This window comes from Natator depressus, chromosome 1 (assembly GCF_965152275.1).
Source record: "Natator depressus isolate rNatDep1 chromosome 1, rNatDep2.hap1, whole genome shotgun sequence".
Classification (NCBI taxonomy): Eukaryota; Metazoa; Chordata; order Testudines; family Cheloniidae; genus Natator; species Natator depressus.
Genome location: NC_134234.1, coordinates 292661278 through 292676787, shown reverse-complemented (window position 1 = coordinate 292676787; position 15510 = coordinate 292661278). Strand labels below are relative to the sequence as shown.

The 15510-nt window shown below is 42.8% G+C and overlaps 1 protein-coding gene across 1 annotated transcript in view; it reads right to left on the bottom strand.

Moving 5' to 3' along the window:
- Positions 1–13651, bottom strand: part of TWF1 (twinfilin actin binding protein 1) — a 38356-nt gene extending 24705 nt beyond the window's left edge. Inside the window, exons 1-2 of the mRNA XM_074942178.1 lie at positions 13513–13651; positions 9163–9240 (exon numbers count right to left, since the gene is read on the bottom strand). Of these exons, the coding sequence (XP_074798279.1) occupies positions 9163–9240; positions 13513–13537 (103 nt within the window). The 5' untranslated portion in view covers positions 13538–13651. The remainder of the gene's footprint in view (positions 1–9162; positions 9241–13512) is intronic.
- Between the last annotated feature and the right edge of the window lie 1859 nt (positions 13652–15510).

Sequence of the window (15510 nt, the reverse complement as noted above, 5' to 3'; positions counted from 1 at the left end):
AAGCTTATTTTTACCAGCTTAGGTTAAAACTTCCCCAAGGTACAAACTATTTTACCTTTTGCTCTTGGACTTTATTGCTGCCACCACCAAGCATCTAACAAATATATAACAGGGAAAGAGCCCGCTTGGAAACGTCTTTCCCCCCAAAATCCTCCCAAACCCTACACCCCCTTTCATGGGGAAGGCTTGATAAAAATCCTCACCAATTTGCATAGATGAACACAGACCCAAACCCTTGGATCTTAAGAACAATGAAAAAGCAATCAGGTTCTTAAAAGAAGAATTTTAATTGAAGAAAAAAAAGTAAAAGAATCACCTTTGTAAAATCAGGATGGTAAATACATTACAGGGTAATCAGATTCAAAACATAGAGAATCCCCCTAGGCAAAACCTTAAGTTACAAAAAGACACAAAAACAGGAATATCCATTCCATTCAGCACAGCTTATTTTATCAGCCATTTAAACAAAACAGAATCTAACGCATATCTAGGTAGATTACTTACTAAGTTCTAAGACTCCATTCCTTTTCTGTTCCCAGCAAAAGCATCACACAGACAGAGAGAACCTTTGTTTCCGCCCCCCCCCCCCACCAGCTTTGAAAATATCTTGTCTCCTCATTGGTCATTTTGGTCAGGTGCCAGCGAGGTTATCCTACCTTCTTAACCCTTTACATGTGAAAGGGTTTTTCCTCTGGCCAGGAGGGATTTTAAAGGGGTTTACCCTTCCCTTTATATTTATGACAACAGGGTAAGCCTACACTAGAATAAAAGACCCAGCGCATAGTTGTGGCTGGCCTGGGTCACCTGACTTGGCTCACACGGCACAGACTGCAGGGCTAAAAATTAAAGTGTAGACATTCGGGCTTGGGCTGGAGTCTGGGCTCCTCCCCCCTCATGGAGTCCCAGAGCTTGGGCTCCAGCCCAAGCCTCCACATTGCAATTTTTAGCCCCACAGCCTGAACCCCACGAGCCCAAATCACCTGACCCAGGCAAGCCATGGGTGTTTAATTGCTGTAAGAGACAGTCGCTGCCCTTCAAATGCTTATAATCTAAATAGATAAGATAGGTGAAGGATGAGAGAGGAAACAAGCACAGAAGTGACTTGTCCAAGGCAGGTTATCCCAGTTCTGCTACTGACAACCTATGTCTCCTGACTCCCAAGTCCAGCACCATAACCACTAGATTACCTTGCAAAGATTGGAACTTTCACTCCCCCGTCCCCTCTCTACAAACTTAATTGCACTACGATCACTTGCAGAATTGTGTTTTAACCAGATCCGTAATTATGGAGAATGTATAGAAAAAAATGTGTTTTCACTATTTGTATAGAATTTATGTAGTAACCTAAACGGAATGAAATTTTGCATATATATAGACTTTGGCATGAATTAAGCAACAGCCCTTGAGATAGATTATTAATTTTTCCATATTATTCTGTTTCTTTTCCACTGACAGAACAAGAGCAGCTCTTCTGAAGTGAATTGTAGTCCCAGTTCAAACAAACTATAGTCAATTAAAATCTTTCCATTGACTTCACTGGGAATTGGACTGAATCCTTAAATATTAACTTTCAGGTGTGTTGCTAAAAAGTTGAACATTTGTTAATAAAATTCCAGAGCTGGAAGAACATGTACATGGCTGTATAGTATATATGTAATGCTATTGTTTAAAAAACTACCCAAGATACTGCAGATAGTCTGGAGCAGATAGCTCCGCTCTCCAAGAGTATATAGCATCATGTATCAGCTACTGTAAGCAAAAAGAATTAAAACAAACATTTTGAATGGAATATGTGACATGTCATTCCATTTTCTTTGTGAAAATATGCTTATGATATGAATATGACATAACTGAGATATACTTTATGCAAGATGGCTCATGTAAGGTATCATTGGAAAGGTTATGATTTACTGAATGCAATTATCCAATTTGTATGCATATATCATTTCTGTATCTGAAGTTATACAGATATAGTCAATATTCCTTTCAACTATGCTACTTTGGGTGACGCCCACTGCTAACATTTCAGGTACAACAACGGAAAAGCCAGACAGGGAGGATGGCCCATCAGCGAGGACATTAGACTTGTGAAAAGCTTGGCCTTCCTGTGCCCACTCCATGCTGCCACTGACTCATGGACACTGTGATCTACAGAGTCAGGTGGTCTTGTCACCTGATACTAAAACATTACCTGGGACTTCTTGTAACTTTCCACTGTAAGGGAAGGAGGGTCAAGTTTGGGAAACAAAGGATTCCCGCCTTATGTCAATCCTATTTAAGTGTGTGGAGAAAGGCAAACAAGACTCCTCCTCTCCATGGCCTGTCTGCCCAAGAAGAAAGGCTGCAAAAGGGAAGGGAAGGTAAGGTGGGGGGGGGGGGGACTCAGACTGAGACAGGGGTCCAGTCTGAAAAGGAATATAACTGGAACTCTAAACCCCAGAAACTTTGCAAACTGCCTGCAACAATATCTAGGGTAAGAAATACTATTTGTAACCAATTTCTTTAGTGAAACCAGCTTAGTTTGCGTGTTTGATTTCCTTTGCTTAGTAATCTGCTTTGTTCTGTTTGTTACCCCTTTTACCACTTAAAATCTGCCTTTTATAGTTAATAAAATTTGCTTTGTTTATTATTAAACCCAGTTTCTGTAATTTCCAACTGGGGGAGCAAGAAGTGGGAGGGGGCGAATTTCATAATATATCTTTGGGTCTGCACTTTAAGGGAGGTGGACATTTGAGTGCTGGAGCAAGTCCCTTAAGCTGAGTCTTCCCAGAGCTGATCTGCAGCTGGGTGTGGCCCGGCCTGTTTGTGTATGTTAGAGGAGGTTTTAAGAGCCTGGCTCAGCAAGACCGGTTAAAGGGGGCCCATGCTGGCAGAACGGATAGACCCAGTGGTATCTCAGCACATCAGGTGGCTTCCCAAGGGGTCCATCCCATCACAGAATGGTTCTTTGAAACCTTTGTTTATGGTAACTATAAGGTCACTCTCACTAGTATGGAGGCCAAGAAGTCCCCAGTTTAAATTTCTCAGGATTCTAAGGCAACAGTGTCTTTCCGGACAAATATTGATGTATTTTACTAGAATTTGAGACATTGTACACAATGGCTATATACCTTTGTCGTAGTTTGGAATCTTACAGAAGAGCTATAGATCTTTTACACTTATAAGTCCCCATTACAACATTTAACTAAAAACTTAAATATTAAAACCTCTCTGTAAACCTAGATTAAACAGGTAGTGTTCAAATTAAAAGTCCAACATGGAATGCCTCAGCACCTCACAAGATCAGGCCTTTAATTTGAACTTCCTTGACTTCAATTGGAGGTTGAATCAGACCCAAACTTAGCACCAGATCTCCCTTGTTATCATTGAGCAACAGAAACAAAGAATCATAAGGAAAAAGAATAAAAATCTAATGTAAGAAATTTGATGCTTAATTCATCCCAAGAACAGTATACATGCAAAACGTCCTTCCTCATCAACTGAATGCATTGCGTTTTGTGGCTTCCATACAAAAGTGAACATTTTTTTAAAATGTAAATGGGATTGAGGGTGCTCAGCACCTTGCAGAATCCAGTTAAAAGGCTTACATTTTATTAAAATTTCTCTTATTTCCATCAGTGCACAGACAGTTCATCCTAGTTTGCTGCAGTTTAAGAGTTACCAGCTAGAAAGCATCTCACATAAAATAAACTGTATTAGGAAAAAAACCTATTAAACTCTCAGTCATACATGAAGAGCAATCACATCAAAAATCCACTAGGATTAAGCCTCAATCCTGCAAACACACATCAATGGGACTATTAAGGTATGTAGTTAAGCATATGCCTAAAGTGTTTGCAGCTCAGGCCTGGTCTACACTACAGCATTAGGTCAACATAAGGCATCTTACGTTGACCTAATTATGTTAGTATATGCACTATAACCTTTGCTCCCACCCATATAAGTGCCGAACTACACGCACATAACTCAACAACAGGCGCAGGGCTTATATCGGTGCCCCTGCAGATACTGCATTACTTACATCTATTGGCTGTCATTCTTATGCATTTCAAAGAAAGCTGGCTTCCAGCTCCTGAGCTGGGCTGCTGCCCAGTCTCCACTCTAAGCCAGGCTGCCACCCAGGCTCCCGGCTCAAGCTGCTGCCTGGGCTCTCCGCTCAAAGCCCCGCTGCCCCCAGGGTCCCAGCTCCCCACTTCAAGCCAGGCTGCTGCCTGGGTTCTCAGCTCCCCACTGGGAGCGTGGCAGCTGACCAGACTCTGCTCGCAGATGTCCCCGCTGGGAACTGGGCAGCCGCACCGGGTTTCTTGGCTCCCTGCCGGGAATGGAGTAGCTGAGCAGACATGGATCTCCCTGCCAGGAGCCTGGCTGCTCCCCCAGGCTCTCAGCTACCTGGCATCTCCCCCAGAGTCTGGTCAGCTGGCCTGTTCCCGGCAGGGAGCCTACCAGCCTAGTGTGGCTTGCCCCGTTGCCAGTGAGCAGCCAAGGAGCTGGGTGCGGGGGAAGGGGGCAGGCAGCCCAGCTCCCAGTGTGGATCTGTGCATGGAGCTGAGAGCCCTGGCTCTCCACCCTTCACCTCTTAAGTTAGTGGAAGCGCTCCTGGTGAGGATGCGCATCACTGACAAAAGAAGGGTAGTGTGGACATGAATTACTCTGGTGGTTGTTAGTCAACCTAACATAGGTTAACCTACGTTTATAGTGTAGACATGCCCTCAGTGTCTTGTTTCTACATCAGAGGATTCAGAAACCCAGTTATAAACTGCAAATAGGTTGGGAAGACTATGTCTGCATTAAATGTGTCTTGCTTAATTTGACCATTTAGTTGATAAATTTTTTTCAAATATGATTTTATAAGTATCACAGTTTTATCCAACTGACTGAATATTTTTTATTATCATCATCATCTTTAAATAGGCTTAATTTTCATATGAAACGTTTTGGAAGACTTAATTACTGAAACAGATGTGACAATAGGATTCCTCCCCACCCCCGGTTATGAAGCATGTCTCAATTTCAAACAAAGTATGTCAGTAATATCTCTCAAAATATTTACCTGCCTTATAAAAAATACTAAATAAAAATAAATATTTAAAATACATAGTTTGATATGTATGAAAATACACAGCTTGATAAAATACATAGATATGGTGCTGGTTTGAGAGTCTTATTGTAGTGTTGTATCCTGCCACGCAGAATGTGTTGTTAGAGTCCTAGACCTGGCCTCTAGTACTCCAGCCCACTGCAGACTAAGTGTGCTGCACAGTGGTGGAATTTCTGCCAACTCTCAGAAGTGGCCACTAACACTATTTTTCAGAGGTGCTGAGCAATCATAGCTTACACTGACTTCAATGGGAATTGAGGGTGCTCAACACTTTTGAGAATCAGGCTCAAGGTGTCACACATGGGACACCTAAAATATCAGAGAACTCAAAATCAGTGGCCACTTTTGAAAGCTACAGAACAGGGGATTGGAAGGCGGAGAATGAAATTACGTTGCTCAACAGCAATCCTACTAGCTGATTAAGGAGGGATATCAACATACTCCAGAATGAGCCCTATCTAGTCATGGTGACTAAGAGGTGCAGAGAGTTCCAACAGAGATATGGGACAAGCCCTTCCATCTAGCTCAGAGTGTTAATAGTTTCTTTTCAAGACAAGAAAAGAGGTGTCTGTGACCCTAAGGGCATCTCAGTGCCAGAAGACAAGGGGCCCCCTGGACTCCAGCAGTGGCCTGACCAGCTCAGTGTACACCAACTCGCTACTGTTATAAGGGCTGTCAAGTGATTAAAAAATTAAATTACGATTAATCACACTGGTCAACAATATTAGAATACCATTTATTTAAATATTTTTTGATATTTTCTACTTTTTCAAATATATTGATTTCAATCACAACACAGAATTCAAAGTGTACAGTGCTCACTTTATATTATTTTCGATTAAAAATATTTGCACTGTAAAAAACAAAAATTGTATTTTTCAATTCACCTAATACAAATACTGTAGTGCAATATCGTTATCATGAAAGTTGAATTTACAAATGTAGAATTATGTACAAAAAATAACTGCACTCAAAAATAAAACAATGTAAAACTTTAGAGCCTGCAAGTCCACTCAGTCCTACTTCTTGTTCAGCCAATCACTAAAACAAGTTTGTTTACATTTGCAGGAGATAATGCTGCCCACTTCTTGTTGACATCACCTAAAAATAAGAACAGGCATTCGCATGGCACTGTTGGTAGCCGGCTTCACAAGATATTTACGTGCCAGATGCACTAAAGATTCATATTTCCCTTCATGCTTCAACCACCATTCCAGAGTACATGCATTCACGCCGATGACTGGTTCTGGTCGACAATGATCCAAAGCGGTGCAGACCAACGCACATTCATTTTCATTATCGGAGTCAGATGCCATCAGCAGAAGATTGATTTTCTCTTTTGGTGATTTGGGTTGTATAGTTTCTGCATCGGAGTGTTGCTCTTTTAACTCTTCTGAAAGCATGTTCCACACGTTCTCCCTCTCACATTTTGGAAGGCACTTCAGATTCTTAAACCTTGGGTCAAGTGCTGTATCTATCTTTACAAATTTCACATCAGTACCTTCTTTGTGTTTTGTCAAATCTGCAGTGAAAGTGTTCTTAAAATGAACAACATGTGCTGGGTCATCATTCGAGGCTGCTATAACATGAAATATATTCCTGAATGCAGGTAAAACAGAGCAGGAGACATGCAATTCTCCCCCAAGGAGTTCAGTCACAAATTTAATTCATGCTTTTTTTTTTTTTTTTTCCAAACAAGCATTACCAGCATGGAAGCATGTCCTCTGGAATGGTGGCCAAAGTATGAAAAGGCATACGAACGTTTAGCATATCTGACATGTAAATACTTTGCAATGCAGGCTACAAAAGTGCCATGCAAACGCCTGTTCTCACTTTCAGGTGACATTGTAAATAAGAAATGTCAGCATTACCTCCCATAAATGTAAGCAAACTTGTCTGTCTTAGCAATTGGCTGAACAAGAAGTAGGACTGAGTGGACTTGTAGGCTCTAAAGTTTTACATTGTTTTGTTTTTGAGTGCAGTTATGTAACAAAAAAAATCTACATTTGTAAGTTGCACTTTCATGATAAAGAGATTGCACTACAATTGAAGGTGAATTGAAAAATACTATTTTTGTTTATAATTTTTACAGTGCAAATATTTATAATGAAAAATAGTATAAAGTGAGCACTGTACACTTTATATTCTGTGTTGTAATTGATATCAATATATTTGAAATGTAGAAAATATCCACAAATATTTAATAAAGTTCAATTGGTATTCTATTGTTTAACAGTGCGATTAATCACGATTAATTTTTTTGAGTTAATCGCGTGAGTTAACTGCAATTAATTGACAGCCCTAGTTATAATCTGTATCTAAAAGGTGTAATGTAATAAGTCATTGGAAAGCTAATAGTTCACTGATCATTAACATTCTTGCGTGATATATGTACCGTCAAACCACAGAGGATTATACAGATGTGCTGGAATTATGATGAAAATGTGTTTAAACCAGGCATGTCGGGGGAATTAATAAACAGGTTTTCTTCAGACAAAGGAATGTGGTTCTGTCTGACTGAATATGTCTCCTATATAAATTGAGCAAGGTGTGACCAAAGACAAAGAAAAGCACACAAACCATTTGGAGAGCAAGTAGAGAAAAAGCGATCACTTACTCTCTATGGAGGATAGAGACTGCACCAGCAGGAAGCCTACCACCTCTTGAAACAGGGTCAATGAACTTTCAGAAATATACTTTTCAAAGGTTTACTGGACTATAAAGACAGGGGCAGAGAACCCCTAAGTTATCCTTCACTTGAAGGAACAGAGAAAACGAGCACCTTGGACTAGCTGTTAGTCAGGATCCCCATATCCATTGCTGGAAAAGGAAGATTGGTAAAGAAACTACCTATAACGACTACAGTGGCTCTCAGTTCTGGGTATCCTGAACAGCATGTTACAGTATCATATTGCTTTTTGTTTCCATTTTCTGTGTCTACACACAGAACTCACAATGGAAGACACTCCCCTCTTATTGCCTCCATGCTTTATTTAAAAGTGAGATGAGATGGAACATAAAATTTACACACACAAGCCCGGTGTTGTACCTTGCTGATGTCAATGAAATTCAGCAGGCATACAGTGTGTCAATATTTGCTAACCTAATCTGGAAAAACCTTATCACATTGTCCCGCCTACACTAGAATATCTATTATTGATTATTCCAGTGCTGTGGTGCTGGAGCAGGGGTATTGCAATGGCGGGAGATTTCCCAAAAAAGACAAAGGCAGGGAAGGTCAAAGTGGACTCATTTACATTGTAATACCAAAAATGCTTCTCCAGCTTACAGCTGTTTCAGAGCAAGTGCTGATGCCTGAGCATCAAAAGGTCTGGTTGTGCTTAGCCAGGCACTAAATTATGCAATGTTTCAAAGAGACTGTAGATTTAACTGTAGATTTAAACACAACAAGCTTTGTTTAAAAAGCTAACGGCTATAAGTTAATTTAAAAAAAAAATAAAAAGCTGGTGAATGCCATATTTTGATCATATGTTTTCAGCTTTGCACATTTGCCTCAAAACTTTCAAAGATAAATTTCATGTATTGCACCAAATTATTTTCAATAAAAAATAATCTGGTTATTTGTGCATGAGAACTAAGGAATAGTTATACTTCTTGCAAGACTGGGGATGCAGACTACATTACTGTAGTTGTAGGAACATTTAAAAGTCATCCAAAGGGGTTTGCTGTAGTGTTAAAATCTTGAGTAGAAAGCAACCAAAAGAATCTACACAAGGGTTCATACCACTCTCTACCCACCTCTCCTTTTTAACTGTTTTAATAAGTTGTTTCAATCCTTTGAGATTTTTGACGAGCCACACAACACTACTTACTCTGACGTGAAATGACTATTTTTTTTCCACTATAAAGCAAAAGATGAAAATACTGGAAAGCACTGAAGCATCACTGAAATTCAATCACATCTTCATATGTGGAAGACCCTAGCACTGATTAGGTGTGTGTGTTCTTTACTTGCACATGCAAGTCACTAAAACATAACTAGTAAAATACTAAAATAGAATGAGAACTAACAGAAATAAAATATATATTAAAATAAAACTAACCATTTTCAATAACTATTTTTAAAATCCTGTATTGTCCATATCTTGCTCTGGCAAAGGTATCTTTAACATCTTCACTAGCTGGAAAAGAAAAAAAGATATTAGTAATTGAATTAATGCATTTCACCTATTTACAATTAGTATGTTTAAAGTACATTTGTTCATGTGATCGTAAAAAGAGGCTAGTACTAAACCATTCAGCTGCACCTTTACCAGAAGTCAGACTGAAAACAATAATCAGTTATTTTTCCCCAATTTCCACCCACAACTCCTGCTCCATTCACATTTTCTTATGAAGGTCTGAACATAAGGTTGCCAGTTTTGGTTGGACGTATTCCTGTAGGTTTCATCACAGGACAATCTTTAATTAAAGATTAATTTTTAATTCTTGAATCTTTAATCCAATCCTGGAGGTTTGGCAACCCTATCTGAACAATTATCTCTCTTTCCTGTATTCCTTACTCAGCAATAAAACAGTTAACAATGCTGACATTTACGTCATCATTCTTAGGTTTCAGTTAATACTCCATGGAGATGGATTATGTTACATCTCTTAAAGCAATAGCTTCAGGATTCCTGCGGGCTCAGGTATATACTTTTCAAATTTATAAACTGCCTACTAGCTAGATACAATGCAAGAGTGATGTGTAAATAGGGTGACCAGACGTCCCGATAAAATCGGGACTGTCACGATTTTTAGGTCTTTGTCCTGCGTCCCAACCGATGAACGGTCGGGACGCCATTTCTCCCGATATTGCGGCTTTGGCCGCTCCAGCGTTTTTTATTGTTTTTTTTTTTTTTTGCTTTGGCAACTCCAGCAGCTTTTCTTTCTTTCTTTTTTTTTTTTTGCTTCCCCCATGTGTCCCAATATTTTCTCCGTTTCATCTGGTCACCGTATGCGTAAAAGAGAACCCCAAAAAGCATACAGGTGGATATTTTTAGCATCTGGTTGTTGGTCTTTCCTAGGGGCCCCTGAGTACCACTGATGAAGCTTCCCTTTCATCTTTCATATCTACCTCACACTAGTATGTGTCTGATAACAATTTTCAGTCCCTCACTTTTCATAATAGGACAAGTTTAGAATGAAGCATCTGTCTTAACCTCTAAATTTCCTTTGTAGCGCTTGTTGGTTGCATCTTTTTACACACTCAAATATACTTTGCAAAGTCACATTTTAATCATTTTTGTAAATTAATTCATTTATAGATGATTGATTAGATCATCCAGAATGTTTGGTATATCTTTGTGTATTATAAGGATTGAGGTTGAACTGGGGCAGCTTCATTCCCCTGGAGGGTTTTTCCCTTGTACTCTACCATCTACGTCTGCATTTTAAAAAAATGTTAGGGGGAGATTTTTTGAGGCACTAACTGCAGTTAGACTTTCAACTCACTTTGAAAGTCACTGTAAATTAGATTAAAATCTCTCTCAAAGTCTCTAGCCCTAATGGTTGTGAAAATAACTTTCAAAATGCAAATTGCATGTAAACCAATGAAGCATTGCCCCCGCCTAACTGCTGAAAGTGAGAAGCAGCTTTTTGGTTTCTTTCATTCTTCCTTGCCAAGCACAGCCTGCTGGCCACTGGGAAGGAAATAGGAGAAGGTCTGTTACTCCACTTTCCCACAGAGAAATTCAAATTATCTTTGTTTATACCTATAGTATCAAAAAACTACTGTAATGAGGTCTGCAACAGTAGAAGGCACACTAACTGGATGCTTGTGGTTTCATTTTCAGAACTGAAGTGATTAATATGCAGGTGTTAAGTAGTCATAATTAGGTTTCAAATCTACCCCATCAAGATAAACAGTGGGATTTCACCACTTCCAGTGCTATTATTTTTCTATAGCCCTATCCACACTACTAAACTATACTATGAAAGTAGTTAAACATGTTTTAAAATCATTAACATCTATATGAAGGAAAGATGGCATATTCATTTATACAAGCATGTTGAAGATTGTGTTTGAACCCTGCGAGGATTATTCTAGTAGTAGGTAGAGAGCCTGAGACATAAGTCCTTGTATCAGAGGCCTGTTATGAGGCAGGACCTGCTCACAGAATCTGGCAAGAATAGGGCTGATATTGCAGAAATACACATTCCTAAGAAGTGCTAGTCACAGAGTACTTACGCAAACACATCCCGATATCAAGGATGGTACAAAATAATTCCCCAAGGATAACAGGAACACACTGACTCCTCATAAAAGATACAGTCAGGATGACACTACGTAATAGAGATGTTTTGATTGAACCAATACGTACAAGCTGATGGGTGATAACTAGCCACGTCGGGGGCAGTAACTAACTATGTTAGAGGGACAGTACTAACTTGTTTGTATCGGGGTATAAAGATGTATCTCAGAGGGAGTATCTTTGTCTGGCCTAAGGAGAAACAGAAAGTCCCGCTGTTCACTGAGCTGGTCCATTGTTATGGGCATACATGTATTAGTGGTCCGGTAGAGTCTGCGGGATACCTGTACAGTGTTTCGTTGACTATAAACCTGGCTGGGTGCCTTCGTTCCTTAACAGATCTTGTGGTCATTGGGCAGTTCTCTTAAGGTCTGCCGTGCCAGCTGTCTGTGCAGGGCTGGGGCAGCACACAAAGGGAACTCACACACACACAGCCAAATGTCTATCACCACAATTCTAATCTTAACAACTCTGTTGAATATAGCTGAATTTAAATGAATTTATTTATAGGATTTACTGCAGAACTGTGCACATTGCCCTTCCCAAGTAATCACACAATATAACTATAGTTACAGCAAGATAAAAATCTACTACCAAACCAGGAAACAAACAAAGTCTTGATTTAGTCACATGTCCAGATCAAAGAGACAGGTGCATATGTGGTGTCTAACTATGCTATCATCCATGCTCACATATAAATGTTTCAGTTTATTTTCGTCAATGGTTGAGGAGACTTCCTACCTCTCTTCAAATTTTTTGAACAGGGAGGTTTTATTTCTTCCAGTTACCAATCCAATACACAACTAACTAGACTAATTTTTTTCCCCCAGGGACACTTCTGATCTTGGTCATCCAAAGGTTGAGAAGTATGGTTAGCAATACAAAAAGTAAGATTTTGTATTGGCCAGATAAAGCTGTGATGCAACAACCTCAAAAGTTATGATGTCATAATGCCATGAGACTTTGTCCCATGCAGACCAAAATCTAAAAGATGGCAGCCAGGTTAAAATTGATGCCTGAATTGAAGATGTGAATTTTATCTTATTAAACTTGCCTGCCCCATGTTCTAACAAGACAAAGGAACTAAATAAAAGCAATATCAAATATAAATTGGATTTTTTAAACAGAAAATGAATTCCTCAAAAGCAGAGACATTGAAATACATTGAACATCTCATTAACTCCCCTATGGATACAGTAAGTGTCTGCAAAAAGAGGTTTTAACATAAAACATCCAATTAACACAATATCAGCCACAAGCCAAGTACTCAGATTTACTCCAACAGGGAGCAAATAATCAATTTATACGGGGGCACAAGGAAGGAGCAGAGAAGCCATAACTCCCCAGCTATTCTAAATCATCAGATTACATCTAAAACATTTGATCACTTCCCAGCCATCTCAAACACCTGTCAGGGATAGTCTAGGTTTATTTGGTCCTACTCAGCGCCAAGGGCTAGACTTGATGACTTCTCCGGATGCTTCCAGCCCTGCATTTCTATGCTCCTCCTTCCAGCTATATGGTTCGTACAATTATTCACAAAACATACTGTGCCCTTCTGTGCTTCACCTTGCCCCACAGTTTTGGGGCCACTGGGTGCCCCACAGACTGCTAATCAATCATAGATGCATGCTCTAGGCAAAGGATAACAGAGGACCCAAGCATCACAGTCAGGGCCAAGGTGGCTTGTTACGAACAAAGACCTTGTTCTGCCTGGTCTCTAACCCAGAAGGATAAGGGCAGAAGAAGGGACAATTTCAAGGTTTCGGGGAGGGAGGGAAGACCAGGCAGTTCAGCCCCCAAGAGAGCAGGGGCAGTTTAAAAGCCCTAGAGTGGGATGAGGGAGAAGGCAGCTTGGAGGAAAAGAGGAGAGGAAAAGGGAAGGGGCAGTGCAGACGCTGAGGGAAGCAACAAGGGGGCAGTGTAGAAGCTGGGGGGGAGGGGCACTGGGGAGCCCGGGGGGGGTGCACAGGTTGGGGGGAGGAAAGAGGCACTGTCGAGCCCCCGGGGGGAGCTGTAGAAGCTGGAAGGAGAGAAAGGGGCACTGGAGATCCCCGGCGGGGTGCAGAGGCGGGGGGGGGGAGGGGCACTGGGGAGTCCCAGGGCCGGTGCAGAGGCGAGAGGCTGGGGGGAGAGGGACACTGGGGAGCCCCAGGCCGGTACCTTGGATGCCGGTTTGGTGGGACATGCTGCGATGGAGCCGGGACGCGACGCTGGGGCTCTGTCTGCGCCTCGGTCAGGAACCGGCGGGCTTCGGGGGCGGGGGGTCAGGCTGGCCCGGGACACGCACGTGACGCGCCCCCGCCACTCAGCGGCCGGGAGCCCGGCTCCTTCCGGGCGGGCCCTGGGATGGGAGCCGGCTCCTGGCGTGAGCGGCCGGCGGGCGGGCGAGCGAGCCGGCCGGCCGGGAGCTGGGGGATCCCGATTCCCGCTCAGGGCGTGTCGCGGGTTGGGGCCGCCCCTGGGACACCCGCGCCGCGCCGAGGCGGGTTTGTCTCTTTCCAGCCGCTTCCCCGCCGCCTGCCCCACGCGGCCAGACGGCTCCCGAATATCCCCGGCCGCTCCCCCGGCCGGCTTCTCCGCCCGCCCTGGGCTGCACGGAGCCCCTTCGCAGCCCCGGCGGGGGAGAGGCCCGAGAGCGCGGGCGCTGCAGGCGGGAAGCGAGTCCGCCCGCTAGGGAACGGGGCCGGAGCGGCGGGGCGGGCAGCCGCGGGAGCGTTTCTAGAGTGGGGGATTATTCGGGGCTGGCGGGGGGGAGCAGGGGCTTGCCCGGGGTTGGGAGCGCGCCGCGGGGCGGGGCGGGGCTAAGCGATCCGTGCACAGGCAGGAGTCTTTGGGACACACAGCACCAGGGCCAGAGGTGCAACTGTGAAGCGTCCATCAGACCGTTGGGAGGTTTGCTGGAGGCTGCCATGGTGATTTCAGTGCATCTGAAGCGAACAATTCCCTAGTGAAGTACTTCAGCCTCTGAACGAAAACCCCCTCAAGGGCACTTACCTGGAATACATTTGGCTGCCAAGCTATTTGTAAGATGATATCAGGTGCACACACAAAACAACTGGAGGACTTGCCATTAAATAAGCCACAATTATTTGTTAAAAACTTCATCTCCAAAATAGCTTGTCTGAAGAACTTTACATTTTGTCCGATGTTCTCCACTGGCAGCAGAGCACAGATGACGTTTAAGGTGCCATGTAGCCCTTTAATTACAGGTTTCAGAGTAGCAGCTGTGTTAGTCTGTATTTGCAAAAAGAAAAGGAGGACTTGTGGCACCTTAGAGACTAACCAATTTATTTGAGTATAAGCTTTCGTGAGCTACAGCTCACTTCATCGGATGCATTCAGTGGAAAATACAGTGAGGAGATTTATATACACACAGAACATGAAAAAATGGGTGTTTATCATACACTCTGTAAGGAGAGTGATCACTTAAGATGAGCTGGAGGAGGGAATCAGGTCTCAGTCTTAAAATGGAAAACACTTCACAACTTTCTAATAAGGAGAGGACTTAATACTCTGTAATGCTTACTAACTGGAGTAATAGGTCTGTAGACTATGCTTGGGTAGAGTGGCTTCAAACACGCTACAAAGTTAATCAGTTGCCAAAGTACTTGATGAAAACATTAGATAATCTCATGTTTGGGCTGTTTTTAGCAGCAATATCAGTTACAGGGCAAAGGTTTTTCTAGCCCAGTGGTTTTCAAACTTTTTTTCTGGGGACCCAGTTGAAGAAAATTGTTGATGCCCGTCGACGCAATGGAGCTGGGGATGAGGGGAGTGGGAGGGGCTCAGGGTTGGGGCATGGGGTTGGGGTGCGGAAGGGGGGTCAGGGCTCTGGGCTGGGGGTGCAGGCTTGGGTAGGGATCAGGGGTGCAGGAGGGGCTCCATGTTTGGGGGGCTCAGGGCTGAGTCTGGGCTGGGGGTGCAGGCTCTGGGGATAAAGGGTTTGGGGTGCAGGAAGGGGTTCCAGGTTTCGGGGGCTCAGGGCTGGGGCAGGGGATTGGGGCATGGCGTTACCTCCAGTTGCTCCTGGTCAACGGCACAGCAGGGGTGCTAAGGCAGGCTTCCCACCTGTCCTGGCACTGCGGACCACACGTTGCCCTGGAAGCAGCCAGCAACAGGTCTGGCTCCTAGGCGGAGGCGTGTGAGTCTCACCCGCAC